The sequence below is a fragment of the Branchiostoma lanceolatum genome, chromosome 2 (assembly GCF_035083965.1).
Source record: "Branchiostoma lanceolatum isolate klBraLanc5 chromosome 2, klBraLanc5.hap2, whole genome shotgun sequence".
Taxonomy (NCBI): domain Eukaryota; kingdom Metazoa; phylum Chordata; class Leptocardii; order Amphioxiformes; family Branchiostomatidae; genus Branchiostoma; species Branchiostoma lanceolatum.
This window is the reverse complement of record NC_089723.1, coordinates 14917552-14943365: the sequence shown is the minus strand read 5'-3', so window position 1 is coordinate 14943365 and position 25814 is coordinate 14917552. Positions and strand designations below refer to the sequence as shown.

At 45.2% G+C, this 25814-nt stretch overlaps 1 protein-coding gene across 1 annotated transcript; it reads left to right on the top strand.

Moving 5' to 3' along the window:
* On the top strand, positions 1–24745 carry LOC136426857 (uncharacterized). The gene is made up of 4 exons (XM_066415576.1): positions 1–212; positions 17329–20196; positions 20790–22464; positions 24735–24745. The coding sequence occupies exons 2-4, from the start codon at positions 17368–17370 to the stop codon at positions 24743–24745; spliced, it is 4515 nt and encodes a 1504-aa protein (XP_066271673.1). The 5' UTR covers positions 1–212; positions 17329–17367.
* Positions 24746–25814: the final 1069 nt, after the last annotated feature.

The following is a 25814-nucleotide window of genomic DNA, read 5'->3' as shown; positions in this document are numbered from 1 at the left end:
GACGGTGCAGTTGTCTGTGCGCTGATTTATGAGCACAGGAAGACAAATACTGTCACCCATGACAATCGGATCTCATTTAGCGAGCGGGGGCCACATGTCCTAGTAGTGCCGTGTTGTTTACTGAGTAGAGGGCTGGAGGAGTACCGTGTGTCAGTGAACTCGGACTCGCAATCCCCGTGAGCTACTCGTCGGGCACAGATCGTCAGCTAGTGGTGAGTACGACGTTTTGTAGCAAAGGGCTTCCCTCAGGGAGGCACAGGGAAAGTATCCTCGGGGACATGATGGTCTTGAATCGAAGTGCTGCTTCAGGGGGCCGGGGAGGTTTCCTCGGGGGCATTTTGGCCCTGTCGCCGGAGAGCCTATGAAATATGGTCCGGCGTGAGAATCTGTCCGGGGCGTGGCCTAAAAACTACTAAGGCCCGCAAGTACAAAGGACACCAACGAAGACTAATGTATCGCCCTACCTTACTGTCTTACAGTAACGAAGCATTGACAACGAATTATATTATACAAAGTAAATAGATAAATCAAATCAGATATCCTATAATAGAAAGAGGTTCATTTCCTCATATATGGCGTCGTAGCAATTCGGTCCCAGCCCGCCTAGATTGCGGCCCAAATCGCAGTACGGGTACTCGTTAAACTTTAGCTCGTTTTTGCCTCAGGAATACTGAAAGTATTCATCATTACCCTTTGTTTATTACATCCTACAACGCATAACCTATAGGACTTGTCACAAACTTCGATGATTTTCAAACCACTTTCAAGTGACGGGCGGACCAAATGTGTCGAAGTCGTGCCTTCGAATTCTGAAAATCGCGGTATCTTTTCTCAAACCACTTCTCGAACATGTTTTTTCGCAACGTTATATGCCCGAGTTATAAGACTGGTTGTAATGACATAAGCCACTCCGTTTGGAAGAGTGAGATGGGGGACCACTTTCCACGGGCGGACAAAATGTCATAGAAGGTTAGCCTCCGTTGCAGACTCTGAAGCGGCTTTTTGGGGGGCTAAATAATACACGTTTTGCAGCCACCCCGTAACTATCAGCCATCCTGTAACCATCAGCCGCCTAGGCGGCTGATGGTTACAGGATGGCTGATAGTTACGGGGTGGCTGCAAAAAGTGTATTATTTAGCCCCCCAAAAAGCCGCTTCAGAGTCTGCAACGGAGGCTAATAGAAGGTCGTGGGAATCGGTCCGCCCTAATGAAAATCGCGGTATCGTTGAACAAACACTTCTCAAACATGTTTTATCGCAACGATAAGACTCATGTACGTACATACATATGTCCGAGTTAATAAGACTGATTGGAATACCCCAAGTCCATGATTTCGAAGAGTGTGAGGGGGGGACGACTTTTCACGGGCGGACCAAATGTCATAGAAGGTCGTGAGAATCGGTCCGCCCTACTGAAAATCGCGGTATCGTTCAAAAAACACTTCTCAGACATGTTTTATCGCAATGTAAAGACTCAAGTACATGTGTGCGAGGTATAAGACTGATTAGAATAACCAAACTCACTCAATTTGGAAGAGTGTGAGGGGGGGACGACTTTTCACGGGCGGACCAAATGTGATAGAAGGTCGTGAGAATCGGTCCGCCCTACTGAAAATCGCGGTATCGTTCCTCAAACCACTTCTCAAACATGTTTTATCGCAATATCAAGACTCAAGTACATATGTCCGAGTTAATAAGACTGGTTGTAATGACCTAAGCCACTTCATTTGGAAAGTGAGAGGGGGGGGGACCATTTTCCACGGGCGGACCAAATGTGATAGAAGGTCGTGAGAATCGGTCCGCCCTACTAAAAATCGCGGTATCGTTCAAAAAACACTTCTCAGACATGTTTTATCGCAATGTTAAGACTCAAGTACATGTGTCCGAGTTATAAGACTGATTGGAATAACCAAACTCACTCAATTTGGAAGAGTGTGAGGGGGGACCATTTTCCACGGGCGGACAAAATGTGATAGAGGGTCGTGAGAATCTGTCCGCCCTACTGAAAATCGCGGTATCGTTCCTCAAACCACTTCTCAAACATGTTTTATCGCAATATTAAGACTCAAGTACATATGTCCGAGTTAATAAGACTGGTTGTAATGACCTAAGCCACTCCATTTGGAAAGTGAGAGGGGGGGGGGGCACTTTTCACGGGCGGACCAAATGTCATAGAAGGTAGTGAGAATCGGTCCGCCCTACCGAAAATCGCGGTATCCTTACTCAAACCACTTCTCAAACATGTTTTATCGCAATATCAAGACTCAAGTACATGTGTCCGACTTAATAAGACTGATTGGAATAACCTAACTCACTCAATTTGGAAGTGTCTGAGGGGGGTCCATTTTCCACGGGCGGACCAAATGTCATGGGTCGTGAGAATCGGTCCGCCCTACCGAAAATCGCGGTATCGTTCCTCAAACCCCTTCTCAAACATGTTTTATCGCAATAGTAAGACTCAGGTACATATGTCCGAGTTAATAAGACTGATTGGAATACCTCAAGTCCATGATTTGGAAGAGTGTGAGGGGGGACCACTTTCCACGGGCGGACCAAATGTCATAGAAGGTCGTGAGAATCGGTCCGCCCTACTGAAAATCGCGGTATCGTTCAAAAAACACTTCTCAAACATGTTTTATCGCAATGTTAAGACCCAAGTACATGTGTCCGAGTTATAAGACTGATTGGAATAACGTAACTCACTTAATTTGGAAGAGTGTGAGGGGGGACCACTTTCCACGGGCGGACCAAATGTGATAGAAGGTCGTGAGAATCGGTCCGCCCTACTGAACATCGCGGTATCCTTACTCAAACCACTTCTTAAACATATCTTATCGCAACGTTACGACTCAAGTAGATATACCCGAGTTAATAAGACTGATTGTAACTAACCTAAGTCACTCAATTTGGAATAGTGTGAGGGGGTACCATTTTCCACGGGCGGATCAAATGTGATAGAAGGCCGTGAGGGGGGGGGGGAAGATTTTCGGACTGAAACTTTTAAAAGGCACGTGATTAACCACTTCTAAAACATGTAGAAGGTAGGGGCTAGGTAGGTAGGTAGGTAGGTAAAACATGTCGGATGACAATATTACGACTGGAGTGGATGTTTCTTTGTTGAAAACACTGCTGTCCGTTTACAACACTTCCAGGGTTCCTAATAAAAACCAGAGGCGATTTCCTGTTGAGTGTTGGAGCGCAGTTCACACGGTGGCGGGTGGTCGTACAAATCGGTTTATTGCGGGTGTGGGTAGGACAGATCCCACTGGTAGTCGTCGAGAGACGGTGTGTTCTCCTGTCTGTCGCGCGCGATGGAGCCAGAGGAGTACCAATCCTATGTCTTAATATTGCGATAAAACATGTTTGAGAAGTGGTTTGAGGAACGATACCGCGATTTTCAGTAGGGCGGACAGATTCTCACGACCTTCTATGACATTTGGTCCGCCCGTGGCAAGGGGTCACCCCTCACACTCTTCCAAATGAAGTGACTTAGGTTATTCCAATCAGTCTTATTAACTCGGACATATGTACTTGAGTCTTAACGTTGCGATAAAACATGTTTGAGAAGTGGTTTGAGGAACGATACCGCGATTTTCAGTAGGGCGGACAGATTCTCACGACCTTCTATCACATTTGGTCCGCCCGTGGCTAGGGGTGCCCCCTCTCACTCTTCCAAATGGAGTACTAGTGACTTAGGTTATTCCAATCAGTCTTATTAACTCGGACATATGTACTTGAGTCTTAACGTTGCGAAAAAACATGTCTGAGAAGTGTTTTGAGGAACGATACCGCGATTTTCGGTAGGGCGGACAGTTTCTCACGACCTTCAATGACATTTGGTCCACCCGTGGAAAGTGCCCCCCCCCCCCACACTCTTCCAAATCATGGACTTGGGGTATTCCAATAAGTCTTATTAACTTGGACATATGTACTTGAGTCTTAACGTTGCGAAAAAAACATGTCTGAGAAGTGGTTTGAGGAACGATACCGCGATTTTCATTAGGGCGGACATATTCTCACGACCTTCTATGACATTTGGTCCGCCCGTGGAAAGTGGTCCCCCCTCTCACTCTTCCAAATGGAGTGACTTAGGTTATTCCAATCAGTCTTATTAACTCGGTCATATGTACTTGAGTCTTAACGTTGCGAACAAACATGTCTGAGAAGTGGTTTGAGGAACGATACCGCGATTTTCATTAGGGCGGACATATTCTCACGACCTTCTATGACATTTGGTCCGCCCGTGGCAAGGGGTCACCCCTAACACTCTTCCAAATGAAGTGACTTAGGTTATTCCAATCAGTCTTATTACCTCGGACATATGTACTTGAGTCTTAACGTTGCGAACAAACATGTCTGAGAAGTGGTTTGAGGAACGATACCACGATTTTCGGTAGGGCGGACAGATTCTCACGACCTTCTTTGACATTTGGTCCGCCCGTGGAAAGTGGTCCCCCCCCCCCCTCTCACTCTTCCAAATGGAGTGACTTAGGTTATTCCAATCAGTCTTATTAACTCGGACATATGTACTTGAGTCTTAACGTTGCGAAAAACATGTCTGAGAAGTGGTTTGAGGAACGATACCACGATTTTCGGTAGGGCGGACAGATTCTCACGACCTTCTATGACATTTGGTCCGCCCGTGGAAAGTGGTCCCCCCCCCCCCTCTCACTCTTCCAAATGGAGTGACTTAGGTTATTCCAATCAGTCTTATTAACTCGGACATATGTACTTGAGTCTTAACATTGCGATAAAACATGTCTGAGAAGTGGTTTGAGGAACGATACCACGATTTTCGGTAGGGCGGACAGATTCTCACGACCTTCTATGACATTTGGTCCGCCCGTGGAAAGAGGTCCCCCCCCCCCCCTCGCACTCTTCCAAATCTTGGACTTGGGGTATTCCAATCAGTCTTATTAACTTGGACATATATGTACTTGAGTCTTAACGTTGCGAAAAAAAAATGTTTGAGAAGTGGTTTGAGGAACGATACCGCGATTTTAGTAGGGCGGACCGATTCTCACGACCTTCTATCACATTTGGTTCGCCCGTGGAAAGTGGTCCCCCCTCACACTCTTCCAAGTGAAGTGACTTAGGTTATTCCAATCAGTCTTATTAACTCGGACATATGTACTTGAGTCTTAACGTTTCGATAAAACCTGGTTGAGAAGCGTTTTTTTAACGATACCGCAATTTTCAGAAACTGTCATTATTTCAGTTATTCTAAACTGTCATTAGGGTAGGCTAGGCGTCTTTTATTTTTTGGTGGACTGTAGTTTCGTATGTAGTACAGGAAAACAGTATTTGTACTAATGCTGTAGCTTTTATAAATAAACTAACACCTCATCTTCGGGTATTTGATTTCATATCTTTTAACTATGTTAAACCTTACTCTAATGTAAACAGAACTCCGTGATTAATAGTGCTTCATGCACGATAATATATTGTATGTGTGGGCCTTCGTAGTTTTTAGACCACGCCCACTTCCTGTGTCATCGCACCAAATATGGTACCCGGACCGATTCTCACGCCCGGACCAAATCTCATAGAACACCGGCCTGTGTTGTAGGCTCTGATGGGTCTCTGATTTTTAGTTTGGGCTCCCAAGTCAGGTGGAGTTCGCACTCTCATATCCTCAGTCAGATCTTTCCCTTGTGTGTTGCACCTTCTCTTGGAGAAAGTCACTAGAGTCTAGTAGAGAGTCTTCGGGCAACTTCTCGGCGCGGAATGAGTTGACTGCCCGCTGAGGTCAATTAGCGTAGCCGTGCAATTTTCTACGGGCTTGGATTCGGTGGAACCAGAACCCCCTCATTGGTGACACGGCAAATCTGCGTTGTCAATCGCGTAACTGATCAGCCCCTAGGGTCCATAAAAGATCCGGACAGCAGAATTTTGCGTTATACTAGGCTAATCGGATTTATGTTATGTACCAGGCGAGGCAACGCGTGTACAACGGTGTAGACGATACATGGGTGTCAAAGCGTGTAGTGTACTTTTTGTGTTCGCCGATAGCCTCGAGCTCGATGCCAGACCCCCAATCTCTGAAATATTTACCAAACGATAGATATTTCAGAGTTTGGGGATCTGGCTAATCTCCAAGCAGATCTACAGGGTGCACCGAAAATCGTATAAAAGTAAAGTAAAGTTTATTGCACAACAAATGTAACAGGTACAATGTATGGCAAGTTCGTAGGCAGTACAAAATGTCAATACATATATGTCTTTGCTTATTAACAATGCTATATGCTAGCCAGATAAGCTCCAGTCAGCCAGATAAGTTCGCTGATGGCTTGATTCACACCCATGATTGTTTATCATGATCATTTCTTTCTTTGGCAGTCCAGTCTCGGAAGTACAATAGACATTATAAGAAGAGTACATTTTCCACCCTACTTCCTGTTTTGAGCACCCCGACAACAAGGGTACGCTAAACATCGACATTCTTATACATGTATATTTACTGGCTGACAAAACAGAAAGTCCAATAAAAACGCATAGTCTCTACCAGACTAACTACGCCGGCTATAAGGAGAATATTTGCCGCGGGGGACTTTGGCCATTGAGGGTTACATTCGCAGGCCTAGGGTTGCAATATTGGACCCTCTCTCCGTAGCCAACTCCCTTCATACAATTGACTCTATTGGGCCAATTTCTACTATTTTCCCAGCGACCCGCGGAGGCTGGTAGAGCCTAAAAACGCATAAAAACGACGCAGATACGAGCCGGAGCCAAACCTCTGCTTGGAGCTACGGTAGCTTTGTTTGGCGTGGCGTAGAAGATACATGGGTGTGACTGTCAGTTAGTCTCCAAGCAGATCTACGGGTTGGCAAAGACCGTATCCAACAGGCAGAAGGAGTTTTTATAGCCAACCCAAGTCTCATAGCCAACCCTTGAGACTTGGGTTGGCTATAAAAACTCCTTCTGCCTGTTGGATACGGTCTTTGCCAACCCGTAGGTCTGCTTGGAGACTAACTGTCAGTGGCAGTCAGTGACAGTGTCACAGTGAATCGTTAGTGTGCGCTTTTTGTGCTCACTAATGCCTTGATTTAAACCTAAGGCACCGAGGATTATCTATTCTTTACATACAACAGAAGTTCTTTCACGAGTCTCTCTCTCGACTGTTCTTCCTGCTCGTCCGGTTTGAGCGCCCAAGGACTGAACGTCCTAACAATACTAGTCAATAGCCTTGCAAAGTCGTGTCTTACACAGACGTTCTTTATAATTATAGTGGATTTGCGTGATGTTCATACTCTCCATTGCCATAGTCGATGCTGTAGGGCTGTTGTGAATTAGGATTTTACTGACCGATGGAGGCCATATATATATATATACATACAAATTTTTGGTGTTTTCGCGCGCGCGCGCTCGTGTGTGTGTTTGTTATTTGTTTTATATGTCTTTGTAGTGATGTGTGTGTCTCTGAATATGTTCGTATTATAAAGGTAACATGCCCGTAGCCAGGGGGGGGGGGGGGGTTCGGGGGGTTCGGACGAACCCCCCCATTGGCTTGAAGGTCCACTTTCACAGGCTTGAAGGTCCACTTTTTAATGTTCAAGATTTTTTTCAAGGTGGACTTATTTGTATCACCAACAATGCCACTGAGGCTAGGATCCTAGAAAAAACTTTGTCTCTGATTTTACCTCTGAAATTCTCTCAAAAACACAGGAAATGCCCTTTCAGAAGGTTCAATTCTTAGAAATTGAAACGCTCAAGGGTCCACTTTTTAACGTCCAAGGGTTTTTTTTTCAAGGTGGATCTATTTGTATCACCAACGAAGCTGAAATCCTAGAAAAACTGCTAACTTCTTCTCTGATTTCTTCCTTTGAAATCCTCTCAAAAACACAGGAAATGCCATATCAGAAGGTTCAAATTTTAAAATTTCCCGGGGGGGGGGGGGGAATACCCCCGGACCCCCCTAGGAAGCTCGCGCCTGCGGCGCTCGCTGGTCCCTTCAAAATTAAAAAGACCCCCCCCCCCATTCAAAATCCTGGCTACGGGCATGGGTAAGACGGGTGGTCTCAGAATGAGGATGAACCCAAGGGTGAACCATGGCGCTTTTTGATGGCGGGGATTTAATTTCGCGTTAGGGACAAATCGGAGTGTTCGCGATGGTTTTGAGTTCGCGTTTGAAATAATAGTAGCGCTACAGTCACACAATGGAACGGATTTTCGCGGTGGTTTTAAGTTCGCGGTAAAGAGTTCGCCGCGAAAACCGCGAACATTTCTGAATTTACAGTACTTAGTGCAACTTGATCACAAAAAACAGAAAAGTAGAAAGACGTCTAAAATACCGCGATAATACGTCGAAAAAACCCCGGATCTTACCTCTGCTTTGAGAGCAATCCTTATGCTTTGGTCCCATTTTCAATTCGGGGCCCGGCCGGGCAGCTTGTGGGAACGAAAAATATGATACAAAAGGCAACAAAAGACACGAAGCGTGAAAATATTACTCCTTACCATATATTGTGTATTTTCTTCATATGCATTTTTCGTTTTCGCAAACAGTCCAGCGCAGCGGAGCTAGGGTAGCGGCCGGAAGCTAAATAGGATGGATTCCAGGCTAGATATCTCTGCTTCCCTACAAAAGTTTCGTTCATAGAAACCCTTCAGAAAGAAAATCAATACCCCCCAATGAACTTTTTGACAACCTTTGACTGTGTAACAGTGGGGATTAACCTCCTGACCAATGATGAGAGAGTGGTGTTAATTTATCAAATTGAAAAAATGACCTTGCCCTTAGTGGCTCTTTGGCGGCGCTTATCTTGACGTGCGTGACTTTGGCCTTATTGTTGTGATGGTGTATGTCTATGTATGCTGCCAATGAGTTTCTCTATGAGTTTTGTTATGTTTTGTTTTGTTTAAACTTTAATCACTCGTGGTTTCACTGGCACCGATGGTAACCTATTGATATAATTAACGTGTTGACGCCATCCATTGGGAACATGGGGGTCATTGGCCTGACGTATGACTCATCGTGGTATCAACCTATACAATTTAAAGATTTCTGGAAGCTTAAACTGACAGTACGTGTACGCGACAGTCTCCAGATACGATTATGGGCACTTAGTCTTAGTAGTTAGACTATTTTTATACCTGTATTGCTTCGGTCCCATTTCCAATCCGGGGCCCGGCCGGGTTGTTTCCAAAAACGAAAAATATAAAATGCATATCAAGAAAATACACAATAAATGGTAAGGAATAATTTTTGTAGGTTCTGTGTCTAAAGTTGTCTTTTATATCACACTTTTCGTTCTAACAGGCTGCCCGACCGGGCCCCGGATTGGAAATGTGACCAAAGCATAAGTGGGCATCTACACAGCAATATAGTCTGCATATATCATAATGCAAACTCCCGCTGTCCTTATGCTTTGGTCATATTTCCCAGTCGGGACCCGGCCGGGCTGTTTGCGGAAACGAAAAATTAAAATGTATATCAACAAATATGCACAAACTATGCTCTTGAATAATGTTTGGTACGTTTTGTGTTTTTTTGCTGTCTTTTATATCATACTTTTTGTTCCCAAACACTGCCCGGCCGGGCCCCGGATTGAAAATGTTACCCAAGCATTACTAGTACTCGCCAAGCAGAGGTTGGTGGGGGAGATGGTCACCGTTTTATCATATGCCCCGTTTTTTTGTCCGCTCGCCCCACTGCTTTGCAAAAAAAAAACGGGCAAATGTTAAAACGGTGACGATCTCCCCCACCAACCTTTGCTTGGAGAGTACCTTACTAGGGACTGACCGGTTACGGCCTTACGGGCGGTCGCTATAAGCGCGATTCAACCAGGCTATGCAGCTATCAGTAATTGCAATAAAAGTTCCATGTATTGTACATGTGTAAATTCCCTGGTGCCACACAAAGAGTTTGTGTTATAGATTCATCATTATCATCTTGCGTCCGGATTTACAGATTATATGCATCGAATTATTTTTCATATGATAATTACATCGAAACAATACTGTAATTCTTGTTTCTTTCACTATGATTTTATATTCACTGTTTTCACGGTCACCTCTGTACCGTGAACTTATTATCACCGCGAAATACCTGTTATTATTATTTATGATTCCTTCACACATCTGTGTTCCTTCAAGTTCATTAAAAATGTCCATTTTCCTTATTCTGTGAAATTTTGCTACCGTGAAGATAAAGAGATAGTACATTAAACAATTCACAAACCACAACAGCAAAGGATCAAACGTGAAGAATCCGATCTGTCGAGCCCTTCCTTGGCCGTACATCGGAATGATTGAATGATTACCAAAGTTTGAAAGGTCACCAGTCGGGGTCGCCGGGTCAAACAAACGAAATACGCGGGGGTGGAAGTCTGGCATTGTGTTACGGACACCTGTGTGTAATCTCCAAGCAGATCTACACGGGGCGCGAAAATCGTAAATGCTAGCCAGAGAAGCTCCAGTCAGCCAGAGAAGCTCCAGCGGCTTCTCTGGCTGACTGGAGCTTCTCTGGCTAGCATTTACGATTTTCGCGCCCCGTGTAGATCTGCTTGGAGATTAACCTGTGTGCCCCTACTCTTGGAGTCGAATACACGGTGTCGGACCAACAGGACTGTCTATGGGACCCGCGTATGAGGGAGATTTAGGTCATTTATTTATACAAAGTTTACTGCACAATGACAATGCAAGTTCTTGTCCGGAGGTTAATTGCAAGCTAGTACGTGAAACATGAAAGGACGGACAGACAATGGGTAACAATAAACCATGTGACTATTCTTCTTTTTTGGAGACAGTGGAAGACGAACGATCCCACTTTTTCTGTAATGTGTGGGTTTTGTGATGTTTTAGAGGAGAGTAGTTTCTTTATGTCTGTAAACGTGGAGAAATTAGGATGGAATTTGGCGACCTCTTTAAACAGCTCATTTCTTTCGTGATCGTAGAAGGCGCAATTTGAAATAAAATGTGTTTCGTCTTCCACCGTTTTTGACATGCAGTATTTACAAGTTCTTTCGCACACAGGTAAGTTGATATATAAAGTTCGATAAACGGTTTTAACCTCTGCCCGTAAAAGAACACCCAACACTTGTGCTTGGTCAAAAATACGGGAGCCGTGGCGAAGCCGCATTGCACTGACAGCTAACGAAAAAGCGTCAGGCTTCGTCCTCGGTCTGAGTTTCGACCGCTTTACCTTTTTTTTTAATTTACTGGTTAGTCCTTTGGATAGTGCTTTGTCACCGGTAGATCTGCTTTGAGATAACGTTAGGGGGGGAGAGTGGGTGCATCCTGTCTGCAGGTCATGAACTCAGGCAATCTGACCTGAGGTCAATTTGATTAACTGGAACTAATCGGCTTGACGCTCTTCTTCGGCTACCTGTCAGTCAAACACCATGGAAAACTCTGTTCTTGCAATGGATGAATTACAAACCTGATTTGAGTATCTTACTGTCCAATCACAGTCGACTATTCTTGATAGGATTTACCAAATTTGGTTATGGGCGGAACATGCATAACGTCGTGGAAAACTCTGATCTTGCAATTGGTAAATTACAAACCTGATTTGAATATCTTGCTGCCCAATCACAGTTGACTATTCTTGATAGGATTTACCAAATTTGGGTACGGACGGAACATGCATAACGTCATGGAAAACTCTGTTCTTCCAATCGATGAATTACAAACCTGATTTGAATATCTTTCTGCCCAATCACAGTTGACTATTCTTGATAGGATTTACCAAATTTGGTTATGGGCGGAACATGCATATATTAGGAAATAAAACCCGAAACTTGGTCGGAAAGGCGTAGAAGCCGCTACAAGACGGAGAAAGAACACTTCTACGGTGAGGTGAATCCAAAGTGGGAAAGAGGAAAACATTGAGCAGGTGAGGATAAAAACCTAACGTACGGATAAAAGTCGGCTCAATTAACACCACCGGGTTTTCACAGTTGTCCGGAATTCACCTCAGTTGTACCAAGGAGGTTTTGGTTGTACCACCTCAGTTGGCGTATATATTTCGTCTACATGTATTCTTCTAGCCTCATAAACTCGCGCTTATACAATACTATAGCGGCGAGGGGCTGTTTGAAACTTTGATACGGCCTCGGATAGCGAAATTCGTGTTATACAGACTAGTATACTTCAGCAAGCAAAATAAGTTTAGTGGAGACTATCATAAGAAACAGTAACGTTAGTTCTTCTTCCAAAAATGATGACACAACAAAAATGTTACAGCCTGGATGCAAATTCCGGGGCCTGCAAAGCCTATTTACTGCGGGGCCATATAACTCCGTGGGCCAGATGGTCTCGCTTTTGGGGGACAATTGCAAGTCCCAAAGCCGCCCCGCAGAGTACTTGTGTCTAGTATTCTGGCTTTCCATGGTAGCAAAGCGGCAGTACCCTGGAATCCAGACCACGTGTATCGGTGCGCCACCCCCGCACGTGTTCGGCTAGCGGAGAGAGTGGGGCGGGATGGAACTCGGTGGATCGTCGGGGCCAACAGGAGGATGGGCCGGGGAAATTAAAGACCATTAAAGCTCGGGGGCGCGTGCGGTGGGTGGCGCGCCGATACACGGGGTCTGGATTCCAGGGTAAGCAGGCATATAGCCTGGTAACCATACCATCGAGAGCTCCCTGGTATCTCTACGGCGCTGGGAGTGATGGCCGCCCGCCCAGTCAGATTAGCGCGCACGGGGTGGTTTTACGGGATTGGCTCCTACAGTAGAGCTCTACTCCTACAGTGACCTACTTTGCTCAGTTCCTCGAGCTTGGCTTCAGGGTCAAACGCAGGCTAGCAGATTTTCCTTCGGTGCAAGTTGGTCCTGAAGCCGCCAAGCTGGCTGCGTAAGCGTTGAAAACAGCTTGACGCCAAGTCGTTACCTTTCTCTGCGTGTTTGTCAAAGCAGGATGCGCTTTGCGCTGAAGACCCGTTCTAGGAGGAACTATTTTCGTCCAGTCAAGGATGGTCCAGTTGAGTGTTTCCCCTCTAGTGCTGTATCCACAGGCCCAACAAAGACTTACGTGTTGCGAACGGCGATTCTTAAAATGATCTTTATTCAATTGTTCAATTCACGATGGCAATCGAGGGGAAACTGTGCCATACATACCATAATGCCATGACTCGAGTCCCTCTCAGTTGCTATCTCGTTTTCTGACTGCTTGTCCGTAAAGCCTAGCCTCTACCAGGCTCCGCGGGATGGCTGGAAAAAAATAGTAGAAATTGGCCTAATAGAGTGAATAGTGTGCCAAGGGAGTTAGCTACGGAGAGAGGGTCCAATCTGCCATCGAAATGGAACCCGGACCTACCCTGTATAGCGAAGTACCGCGGCTGATTTCTACTATTTTCCCAACGATAGGACGGAGCCTGGTAGAGGCTACGTGAAGCCGCCGGTTTTTTATATCATCATAATATGTAACTATATAGCGCTACTATTGTTTCAAACGCGAACTTAAAACCACCGCGAACACTCCATTTCGCGAACTTAAATGCATTTACAGTACATGCATTAGACAGGGTGCCAACTCTATATCGCATTTCCCTGGCATGGTCTAAGGGGGTTATCGCCTAGCGCGAGGGGTCTTATCAAGTCAAGTCAAGTTCATTGCACAACAATTGCATCAGGTACAATGTACGGCAAATAACATGGAATAACAACTACGGACTATTCATACTAGTGTACTAACCTAGCATCATTACTCGATAGAGTCTACATAAGATAATGGAATGATATATTTCACAGTATGGCACTTATCGGGGCTAGCGCTCGACCACGTCTGGCTTGTATTTCTGACGACCGACGCCCCGGGTTATATGGAACTGGGTCATCCTGGCCATCTGTCTTGAACAGCTATCACTCGCTATTAATTAGTCGCTAATCACTTTCCGGGGATATTATGCCGTAAGGCCATGTTGATTTGATTATATGGATGACATCCTCTGGGAACCCAAAACGCATGCGAGTGGGCGAATAAAAAGATTGGCTCAAAAGTTGCCTTCATTGTGAAACTTAGCCTCTACCAGGCTCCGCGGATCGCTGGGAAAATAGTAGAAATTGGCAAAAATAGAGTGAATAGTATGCCAAGGGAGTAGGGTTGCCTATTGACCTTCTCTGCATAGCTGACTACCCTTGGCATACTATTCACTCTATTTGGCCAATTTCTACTATTTTCACAGAGATCCGCGGATCCTGGTAGAGGCTAGTACGATGAACAAACACACAGTATGGTGTCGAATAATAGATTCTTCGGTTTTTGTTGTTTCAAAACGTCTTTGACTTTGGGGTTGACTTTGGCATTCTACGACATTAGTATCAGTTTTATGAAATTTCTTTCAATGTACAGCTTATATTTCCCATTTTGCAGCTGCTTTGTACGATTTACAGTATGGCCAAAAACTTTTGAAACGGACGAAAATTGATCCGCGCGGATGTCACCCATGTAATCAAATCAACATGTCCCACTCGAACTATGAAAACAGATGTGTGACAGCAGATCTGACATCCAGACTCGAGTGATGGTCTGTAGATGCAGAAATGTTCGCGGTGGTTTTATGTTCGCGGTTTTCGCGGTGAACTTTCACCGCGAAACTTTTGTCCACCTATGACAGTAGCGCTGCTATTGTTTCAAACGCGAACTTTAAACTACCATGAACACTCTATTTCTACTCCCTACCTCGAAATAAAAACCACGCGAACTTTAATGGATTTACAGTAGCACACAGTACACACTGACCTGAATTTATGGTGACAGCCCGATGTCATCACATTGACACCCCAAACATGATACTGTAAATTCTTTGCCTCTTTCACCGTAACTTTATGTCACCTCTGTACAGTGAACTTATCATCACCGTGAAAAAACTTGTTGTTGTTATATCTGATTCCTTCACACATCCGTTCTGTAAATCACTTGCTGCCATCGTGAAGTTAAAGTTCAGTGAACATGTCCATTCTCCTTCTATCATTGAAATTTTGCTACAGTGAACTGAAGATACAGTGAATTACAGTACCAGCGCAAGGACGGGCAAAGAAAACGAGTACCTAAATTTTGAAGTGATAACGAAGCTAACTGTACAATGATTGAACACACAGAACATTGTAGAGCAGAAATATAATAAGTCATATATTGTTGTTCCTCTTGAAAGTAGGTTTTCTCGTTTTAGAAGATGATGTAACAGCCTAACTTCTTCTGCCAGTATGTATGCTACCCAGCTTCACAAGATGATGGTGTAACAAAATAACAAATGTAGATACATGCTCACATATTTGTAGATACATGCTCACATATTTGTAGATTCATGCTCACATATTTGTAGATACATGCTCACATATTTGTAGATACATGCTCACATACTTGTAGATACATGCTCACATATTTGTAGATACATGCTCACATATTTGTAGGTACATGCTCACATATTTGTAGATACATGCTCACATATTCGTAGATACATGCTCACATATTTGTAGATACATGCTCACATATTTGTAGATACATGCTCACATATTTGTAGATACATGCTCACATATTTGTAGATACATGCTCACATATTTGTAGATACATGCTCACATATTTGTAGATACATGCTCCCATATTTGTAGATACATGCTCACATATTTGTAGATACATGCTCACATATTTGTAGATACATGCTCACATATTTGTAGATACATGCTCACATATTTGTAGATACATGCTCACATAGTTGTAGATACATGCTCACATATTTGTAGATACATGCTCACATAACTGTAGATACATGCGCACATATTTGTAGATACATGCTCACATATTGCACAATAAGTGTTCAAAATAATGGTTCAAGTTTTCCTTCAAAACTACCAAAATCTATTCCTTCTAAATTCCATATATCGACTTAGGCTTATCGGATCTGAAATCTGAAAACTACATTTTGTTTGTGGCACTGAGATCTATAAAGTAGGACTAATTGCAGTGTGGTTTTGAATAAGTAAAAAAATCACCTGCTCTAGCTACATCAATACAAAACGCCAACAAAATTGATTGCACGCTCCTATAGTACATGTATAACATCAGGTCGAACAGGAAAAAGTTGTGCAACATTTCAGTCATCAGTAAGGCTAGACCAAAAAAGACTCGAAAACTCGCCGGGAAGTCGGAAACTTCTAATTTCTCACACATTCAGAATATTCATCGACACAATGCCAGATTTTTTAAGCGCTTGTATCATTATTGTCATTGTCTCATATATTTGCCTGTAGTTCCACTGGGGCGTTATTTCGTTTTTATCTCATCCCATCTCATAGGTCATCATACCCCCTTCAGTAGCCTTATGTTAATTTCTTATCTTCTTAATTTGTACCATTATTTATCTGATTATCCTTTTTATATCGTCATCACGTTCTGTGTACCACTTCACTTTATCATTTATCGATTATGATCAATTTTGATTAGTATATAGAGGAGGAGGGCCCAGTATAAGCTATATACGCTTTTTCCCTCCTGCACCTGTTTTCATCCATTGTCTACCGTATTATGACAAGGTGTAATGTAAGATGTACTTTCTTGTTGTGCAAACGAATAAACAAAATAAACAAAAATTGTTGTCAAGTGATATTCTCCAAGCAGAGGTTTCGGTCAGGGGGTAGTAGTGACCCCAAAAGTTGTACGAAATAAACGCCACTACACCCCACGCCCTCCGACCAAAACCTCTGCTTGGAGAATAGTCAAGCGATCCTTTAATCGTTTTCGTATTTGTTGTTTGTCGAGTCGTTTCAGCTATGTTGACTAGTCATTGCGGCCAATTATTTACTTCCTTCAACCATTTTGTCAACCCCCATCTAATCCGAACCATTTCCGACGAATGTTTAAAGCTATTGACACAGCTTGCGCACATATGCATGCCTTTTTTCCGTGAGGCGTAGGGAGCTGTTTTAAATTCGCGGTTCACTCGTGAAACGCAGTGGTCGCTTTGATTCTACGAGGCACGATATTTGTTGTCCTGAATTCGATGTAATACGTTGCCCTATTCTCCGAGCAGAGGTTTCGATCGGGGGATAGTAGTGGCATGGATTTTTAACTCTGCCCTCCTTTCGTGAAAGGAACGCACTTCTAGTTAGCCACTGCTACCCCCCCCCCCGATCGAAACCTTTGATTGGGGAATATATTGGAATGGTGTGGGTGACTCATTTCTTGATCAAACGTTGGGGGGGGGGGGGCAAAGGTAAAGGAATTCACGTTTTAGGACTGACAAATCCATATAGTAGTAAATGAGAATAAATGACTGTACAATTACTCACATTACAAAGCCTACTCTCAGCATGTTAACAGTGACTGGGAATTTAGCCTGTCTCAATATATATACACAGAAAGATAACTCATGTCATTGTTTCACCTACAGTTACCTGAGATGCTCTGATCACCGTGGTGCTTGGAGAAGATGTCATCCAAAGGTGACGTCCACGTGTTCCGGGGAAAGTACTACCTCCCCAGAGTCAACCGGAATGGCATGGCCCTCACACCGCTGTACGCTCTCCAAGCGAACGTCTTCCCAGGTTTCACGGTAACCGAGCTGTCTCAAAAGTTCATGTCCCTTGGAGTTCCTTTACACAAGCCAGACAGCAAGGAGATCAATCATTTCAATTCTATCCGTGGCTTCGAAAGTGCCGGTCGCTGTTCTGCAGAGAGCATCCTGATTCCTATCGTCGACCTGAACGAAAACTATTCACAGCTGTGTAGAGCCTATCGCAAGGAGAGGGCTCATGCAGTGTTACAGAACCCGGTAGAAGCTGCGAAAGACAAGACCAGTCTTAACGGTAGCATCTCTGCGGCACAGGTGGAATCCACTGGAGAACATAAGATACATGAAGATGCCGGACAAGACAAGTCAGGTACTACTTCTGTGATGCCATTGCAACAACAGGCAGGAAATCGCGACCATGCAAGTCGTGAAAAGTCGACTGATGTCCAACCTAGTAATGAAGGCAAGCCAAAGAAGCGTAACAGTTTGCTGAAGCTTCGACTAGTTCGAATAGAAGACCTCTTGGAAGGGGAACAACGTGCAAAGGATGGAAGCATGCAGGCCAAATATAAGGCGGTTCCTGTTGCTGAGGCAAACGACACCAGACATCAGACCCCGCTGCTCCCGACTGGCAGTAGCGTTGCCACAGGTAGTCACCCAGCTGAGCGGAATCCTTCCGGTAGTCACCCAGCTGAGCGGAATCCTTCCGGTAGTCACCAATCTGAGCGGAATACTTCCGGTAGTCACCCATCTGAGCGGAATACTTCCGGTAGTCACCCAGCTGAGCAGAATACTTCCGGTAATCACCCAGTTGAGCGGAATACTTCCGGTAGTCACCTAGCTGAGCGGACTACTTCCGGTAGTCACCCAGCTGAGCGGAATACTTCCGGTAGTCACCCAGCTGAGCGGAATACTTCCGGTAGTCACCCATCTGAGCGGAATACTTCCGGTAATCACCCAGCTGAGCGGAATCCTTCCGGTAGTCACCCAGCTGAGCAGAATACTTCCGGTAATCACCCAGTTGAGCGGAATACTTCCGGTAGTCACCCAGCTGAGCGGAATACTTCCGGTAGTCACCCAGCTGAGCGGAATACTTCCGGTAGTCACCCAGCTGAGCGGAACGCTTCCGGTAGTCACCCAGCTGAGCGGAATACTTCCGGAGCAAGACGAGTTTCACAGCAGGCACGCCACATAGGCAGTATTCCGCTCAGCACGGGAAAGAAAGTCGACGTCGTCCAGAGGAACAGGCTCTACGTTCGAGCTAAAAGCATCACATCCGCCGTACCTGGTTTCACAAAACACACGTTAAAGCAACTATGCCCCGTCTTTGGCCTGGAGTGGTTAATAGTTGACACAGCTGACAATGCTGTTACGAAGTGCTTTGAACAGATATCATCAAAGAAACTTCTTAGTCCGATGATGTACGTGCGTGCGAGTAGTAAGTTGGCGTTGTTTGCTCTGCTGTCATTCTTGGAAGAACATTTTTGCAAGGTAGAGTCAAAGGAAAGACCAACGGCGAAGAAAGCCGTAGAGATTGCAAGGAAAGAAATGGCCAAGACGCCAGAGCGTAGTGGAGTGTTTTATATCAACGGTCACAGTGTTACCCGTGTGGTTCTGGATGGTCAAGTGTACTTCTCTGGTCCTCAGGTTCTCTCGGCAGTTTCGAACACTCAGCAGAAGGATGAGACGACAACCTCAGACACAAATAGCGTGATGGAAATCGTCAGTGTGTTCACTACTGGGATAGAGTACATCCTTGGACCACCTGCCGTCATGAAGGTACTAGATAACACAACTAGTGCCCAACACCTGACTCCGGATGACTTCCGGGTTTTCAAGGTAGCAGACGAAGAAATTTTTCACATCGTCATTAAACAGTTGGTAGAGGGACGCCCAAGTCTTTGTGAAGCACATTCTTTGACGTCTAAAGATCACAGCAACCGCGACGCCCCGTCCACGAAGCGTGCAGAAGTGGTACTGCATCGAGTAGACCTCAACGTTGCACAGCCATCAGAAACTGCAGGGGCTCCTTCGTCTGTTTGCAGTGACAACGCCAATATCAAGGTGGACGATGCCCGTCGAACCCGTAGTGACGATGATGGCAAGATGTCCTGCAAGGGAAGAACATGTCCTAAGGCAGTCAAAAAGCAATATGCTGGGACCTTCTACTTGAGAAACCCGTCTAAGAAAGAACTGAGTGGTGCCGATCGAGAACTGTTGCGAAAGCATGCCAAGAAGCTGACTTCTTCCGCACCTTTAGTGGTTTTACCATGCGTAGTTCTGGACGGGAGCAAGTTTTGCTGCCTGTCCGACGTCCATCAGCTGGTTCCTCATAAGTCAATGGAAGACATTGTGGAGGTTTGTCATGCACTCGGTCTACAGACGCGTTCCGAAAGGGTTGAGGTTCCAGACAGAGCATCGCTTTTGAAGATCCTACAGATTGTGATGGGACTTCCTGGCTCTTCAACCTCAGTACAGGGGAGTGTAGATGGGGAAGATAGCTTCTCCACGTGTTCCACAAGCGTGCTCGAGGCACAGAGCGATTTGAACCCAGACAAGTACTCCTCTTTATCTGATCAGAGCCAACAGCATCTGGATGGAGGGATCGTTTCTGTTGGTAAATCGAAAGTTCCGTGGCTGTACCACAAGCAAGTAGACATGGCCACCGTCGATGACGTGGAAAACGCGATTCCTTCTGCCAGTCTGGACGGCGTACAGCGATACGAGATGCCGCCTTGGGGTCCAGAGGTAAGACCAAGTTGTCATTTCTGTACATTCAATCCTTCTGAAGGCAATACATTCAATACATTCGTAAGTCATCACAACTTTGTTCATGTATCCATTGTATCTGTACTCTCTTAAAAATGTGTTCAATTGACATAATGGAAGGGGGAAAAGTGCAGATGAGTATCGTTGTGATTTTACGTTGAAAAGATGAAAAGGTATATCGCACATTTCAGAATGGAATCTTTGCAGTCATTATGCTTGAATATCAAAGTTCTTTTACAACACTTTACATTTGGGACCGCATCATCTCACCATTGTTGCTTATCTATTAATGTTATTGAATTACAATACTTTGCGTTTGTGACTGCATTGTTAGCAGTTATACCTAGCTTCATTGCACAGTGAACCAGTCAGTATTGCTCTGATGAAGATGACAGACAGTCTTCGAAACGTTGGCTCATGTTAATACTTGGTTATGAATAAAAGAACTTTGCTATTCAGTCATTCTCCAACCCCGATGAAATTATTCACAGTCATATTGCTTGGTCTCTGTATAAACGGTGTGCAAAGATGAATTGCGTGTACCATTATAAATGTATTTTGTACATCAACAGGTGTTGAACAGGTACGCTACAACTGCAGGCCTCAGCCAGGTGTACAACATCAACCAGCAACTCGTGCCACTGAGAAGTCTGGACTGCAGAGACACGGATTCTGCGCGCACTGTGCCTCACACAGGGCACCCAGAAGATGCTTCGGAAGATCTTTCTCACGGTGTCCAGCAGAGCGAAGAGAATATGGAGGTTGATGGAGAACACTTGGATGACAAGTCAGAAAGGTCTGTTGCTGTTGAGGTTGTCCAGAAGAGCGAAGTGAATATGGAGGTTGTCCATCAGAGCGAAGAGAATATGGCGGTTGTCCAGCAGAGCGAAGAGAATGTGGAGGTTGTCCAGCAGAGCGAAGTGAATGTGGAGGTTGTCCAGCAGAGCGAAGTGAATGTGGAGGTTGTCCAGCAGAGCGAAGTGAATGTGGAGGTTGTCCAGCAGAGCGAAGTGAATGTGGAGGTTGTCCAGCAGAGCGAAGTGAATGTGGAGGTTGTCCAGCAGAGCGAAGAGAATATGGAGGTTGTCCAGCAGAGCGAAGAGAATACGGAGGTTGTCCAGCAGAGCGAAGAGAATATGGAGGTTGTCCAGCAGAGCGAAGAGAATACGGAGGTTGTCCAGCAGAGCGAAGAGAATGTGGAGGTTGCTGAAGTACACGGCTGTATGGAAGACAAGTCAGAAAGGCCAGTAGCTGTTGACGTTGTAAGGACTAAAGAACTATCTGACAATGTATTCAACCACAACCGTATTGGCGATGATACGGAAACTGCTGTAACTACGAACACCGACGTAAACGAGAACGAATACGGTACCGGGGAGCATACCTTTGTTTGTAACGTGAAGAAGGAGGCCTCTGGCTACCCATCACCATGTAGCAATATGAATCAAGCAGATGGTGATATCGTGGAGGAACCACCTTGTAAGAGGCATTGTGTTTCTCTTGGCACTGATCCCGATGCTGCAGAGAAGAGTACTAATAACGTGTCTTGGAAAACAACGAGCCTCGTGGAAGGTGCACCAACCCCACAACCTCGTCAAACTACGTGCGCCTCTATGAGTTCTGATGCCGACCCTGAAGAGAGGAGCGCTAGTAACGTGTCTTCGGAAACTCGTGTCGTCGAAGGTGCACTAACCCCACAACCTCGTCAAACTACGCGTGCCTCTCTGGGTACCGATGCTGTAAAGAGGAGCACTAGTAACCTGTCTGCGGAAACTCGTGTTGTGGAAGGTGCACCAACCCCACAACCTCGTCAAACTGCAATTCGTATTTCCAACTGCTGGAGTACGGCCTCTGACGAGCTAGCGTCAGCTCCTCGTCGAGAACCACCGCCGCACTCTGTAGTTTCAGAGCGAGAACAACAGTTGAGAAATGAATTGAGGTGGGAGACTGTCGCGGACGGTGCTCCAATTCCAGTTGTTGAGAGGGGCGGATCGCGCTTCGTCCTTACCTCCGACGTGTCGTCTCTGCTTCGCGGTGTCGACGCTGGGGAGTTTATGGAGGCCCTCGATGAGTTAGAGCTTAGCATCGTTCCCTGCAGTCTGGAAGTTGCCGCGTGCTTCTCAACCGACGCTGGCAAACCAAAACAAGCGTGCAGAAGTATGGTGAAACTCAATATGACGTTGGGAGCTACGGTGAAGATGCTCCTCATGATTCTCAAAGAGAAAAGGCAGCCAAAGGAACCCAACAGTACAATCTCACCAACCGTCCCTGAACCTCGACAAAGCCATGCCGAAAACGCACAGTCTGCATGCATGCGTGGTTTGCCAACTGCTAGCATGTATGGTGTGGCAAAGGGACAGCAACACCTACGACCGGAAATGCCCAACAGTGCAAGGTCACGAAATGTACCAGAGCCTCGACAAAGCCATGCCGAAAACGCAGAGTCTGTATTCATTGGTGGTTTGCCAACTGGACAGCAACATACGCCAATGCAAATGTGCAACAGTGCAACCTCACCAAACGCGCCTGACCCTCGACAAAGCCATGCCCAAAGCGCACTGTCTGTGTTCATTGGTGGTTTGCAAACGGGACAGCAACGTACGCCAATGCAAATGTGCAACAGTGCAACTTCACCAAACCCGCCTGACCCTCGACAAAGCCATGCCCAAAGCGCACTGTCTGTGTTCATTGGTGGTTTGCCAACGGGACAGCAACGTACGCCAATGCAAATGTGCAACAGTGCAACTTCACCAAACGCGCCTGGCCCTCGACAAAGCCATGCCGAAAACTCACAGTCTGTGTTCATTGGCGGTTTGCCAACGGGACAGCAACATACGCCAATGCAAATGTGCAACAGTGCAACTTCACCAAACGCGCCTGGCCCTCGACAAAGCCATGCCGAAAACGCACATTACATGCATGATGTACCAACGGGAGAGCGACACAGGCCATGGGAGATGTTCAACAGTGCAATCTCGCCACATGTGCCACAACCTCGACAAAGTCATGCTAGAAGTCAGGCGTTACTACCAGAACCAAGTAACAACTTCTCTCCACCCTTACCAAGAGGAGAGACCTTATCAGCAGCTAGTCCATTTGACCGAACCGACATTTCTTCAAACGGGGTACAATTTAGAGGAAATGTCAACCACGTCCAGCGCGCACTAGCTGTGAATTCGTCACCGAGTTGTCAGCAACAGCACGTGATGCGATCCAGCAGCTTCGCGGAAAGGGCAGACGCACCTGTTCGGCCCCAGAACCAGCCAGCTGCAGTGGCTAACCGTGAGTTGGTTCCACCCCATTCCCATGCACCACCCACCTGCAGCCTCCACGTCGACCATTCAGCCTTCGTGCCATACACTCGAGCGCAGCCGGGAGATGCAGCCCCAACTATTCATCATTACCATAATTATAACCCACCGGGTCCGAGACATCACCTACAGATCAGCTACTCGATGCCTGTACATGGCCATCCACTCTCCCCTCCCGCTTCCGCTCTTCATCCGTTGTTGGCTAGACAACTTACTCTTCCGTCAGCGAGAGACGGTCCCCCGCCGTACTCTGTCCATCAGCACCACAGCGTGCCGTCGGCGGTCCGTCAGAGAGGTACCGACGGTCAACAAGCATCGCCTCGTCCGTCCTAAGACAACGGTTCTGCAAGCTGTGTTATAGTGGCGTTCTGTCAGAGTTACGATAGCGTTATATGTGGGAAATAGAGACAGAACACTAGTCAGCAAACGCTCATGTGCCTTAGCCTTCGTTGCAGGCTTCCCCACGTCGATTTTCCAACTTATCGGGGCCAGATTCTTTGGCTGGGGTCCGTATCTGCTTGGGGACCGTATCTGCTTGGAATCTTGTAACCGCTGTTACAGGATCCAGGGCTCGAAATAGTGGGTGCATGTGCACCCAGTGCACCCAAAATTGGAGCTGTGCACCTAATTTTTGACTGTGGGTGCACTGGTGCACCTATATATTTTTGTAGCCTATAGGGTTAAGGTACTATTGTACACTAGTATACAGAATATTCTTGAAATGTAAGTATAAAAAACAGCATGATAACTTTTTGCTGTACTTTATTTAATGTATTATTTGTTTGAAATTTTAAAGTTAGCTATAGAATTACAGATTGAAGTTCTTAAGAAAGGCAGCAGCGTTAAACTTTGTAATTATGTTCAGAAGAACATTCAACTTTATTTTATCTGGTGCACCCAAAATTCTTTCTGTGCACCCAATTTTTTGAGTTGGGTGCACCAGTGCACCTATTCCCAAAGATGAATTTCGAGCCCTGGGATCCCAAGTAGATACGGCCCCCTAGCCAACGAACATGGCACTGATAAGTTTTAAAAAATCGCCGTAGGGAAGCCTGCATCGGAGGCTACATGTGCCTGCCCACAAGTCGTGACCAAAACTTTATCTTATCTACACTATGCAACTTTGTCTGGTCTTGACCTGACGATTGTGATGTTAGAAGGTTGACATCGAATGAGTTTGTTACCTGAACCCGTTGTTCTGTCCAGAAAGGAACTAGAGAAGCGATTCGTGATATATTCCGAGTCTTTCAAAGCAAGGACTTGATTGACGTCTAGTCAACGTTTCTTGGTCGAGTCAGAAGTTGAAACTGCAATCTGTTTCTTGGACGACTTAAGACATGCTATTCGTCCAAGCCTTGAAGAACTCGTTGGATGAACTTTATATAGATTATGGATGCTAATCGTCGTTATGATTTTCTAGCTTCTGTTGTTGCTAGCCCTTTATTGTTTTCATTTAACGCTTAACAGTTAGTTATCTGTATTAACCAGAAGTTAAAGTATCTCTTGTTTATTTTACATGTTTAGATTATAACTATCTAACTAATCTAACTATTTCGTAGATTAGACAAAATGTTTGTTAATGACTTCAACCTAAGCTAACAAAAACGACAGCTTTATGACTTGTTGTGTTACACAACAATGAACAGTTAGGAAACACAGATGCTTTTTTGTTGTTGTTGAAGTCTCTCGCTCATGTACGCATGTATGTACAACAGTTCAGCGTCATAGCTTTCATTGGCATGCAGGACGTCTTTTAATCAATTGTTTTATCCATACATGACTCAGGAGTATGTGACCCAGGTTAAATTACTCATTTGCTCCATTGCAAACTAACTGCTTTTTTAATTGTTACGAAGAAATATTCTTACCATAGATTCCCTTTTTAATTCGTCACAACACGTGGATAGTGTATAGAAATAGTATTTTTTTCTGCTTTCTGTTCATTTACACTATTATGTCCAGGATGTGTGTTTCTATCACGCCATAAGACACCGTGCATAAGACACAAAGAAACTGAGAACTAGGATGTCATTGCTGATTTTATTTTCAACTAACTTTTTGTTGTTATCTTTGTTCTCTAAGATGTAACTGTTTATAATGTTGTTAGTCACTGTTGATATTAGATATTTGTTCTCGTTCCAAAGTGAGAATTTACTTGTCCATTTTTTGTCCATTGCTATGATTGTCCCCGATCTAAACCGGCGTAGTACAATCTCCAAGCAGAAGTAGGACGTTTTCTGACCCGTTATCTTTCAGGAGAAATAGAATTGCCAGAAATCGTAACGA

Coding starts and splice junctions, on each gene's coding strand:
- LOC136426857 (XM_066415576.1), top strand. CDS start 17,368: ATGTCATCCAAAGGTGACGTCCACGTGTTCCGGGGAAAGTACTACCTC. Junction 20,197..20,789: donor TGCCGCCTTGGGGTCCAGAG/GTAAGACCAAGT, acceptor GTACATCAACAG/GTGTTGAACAGGTACGCTAC.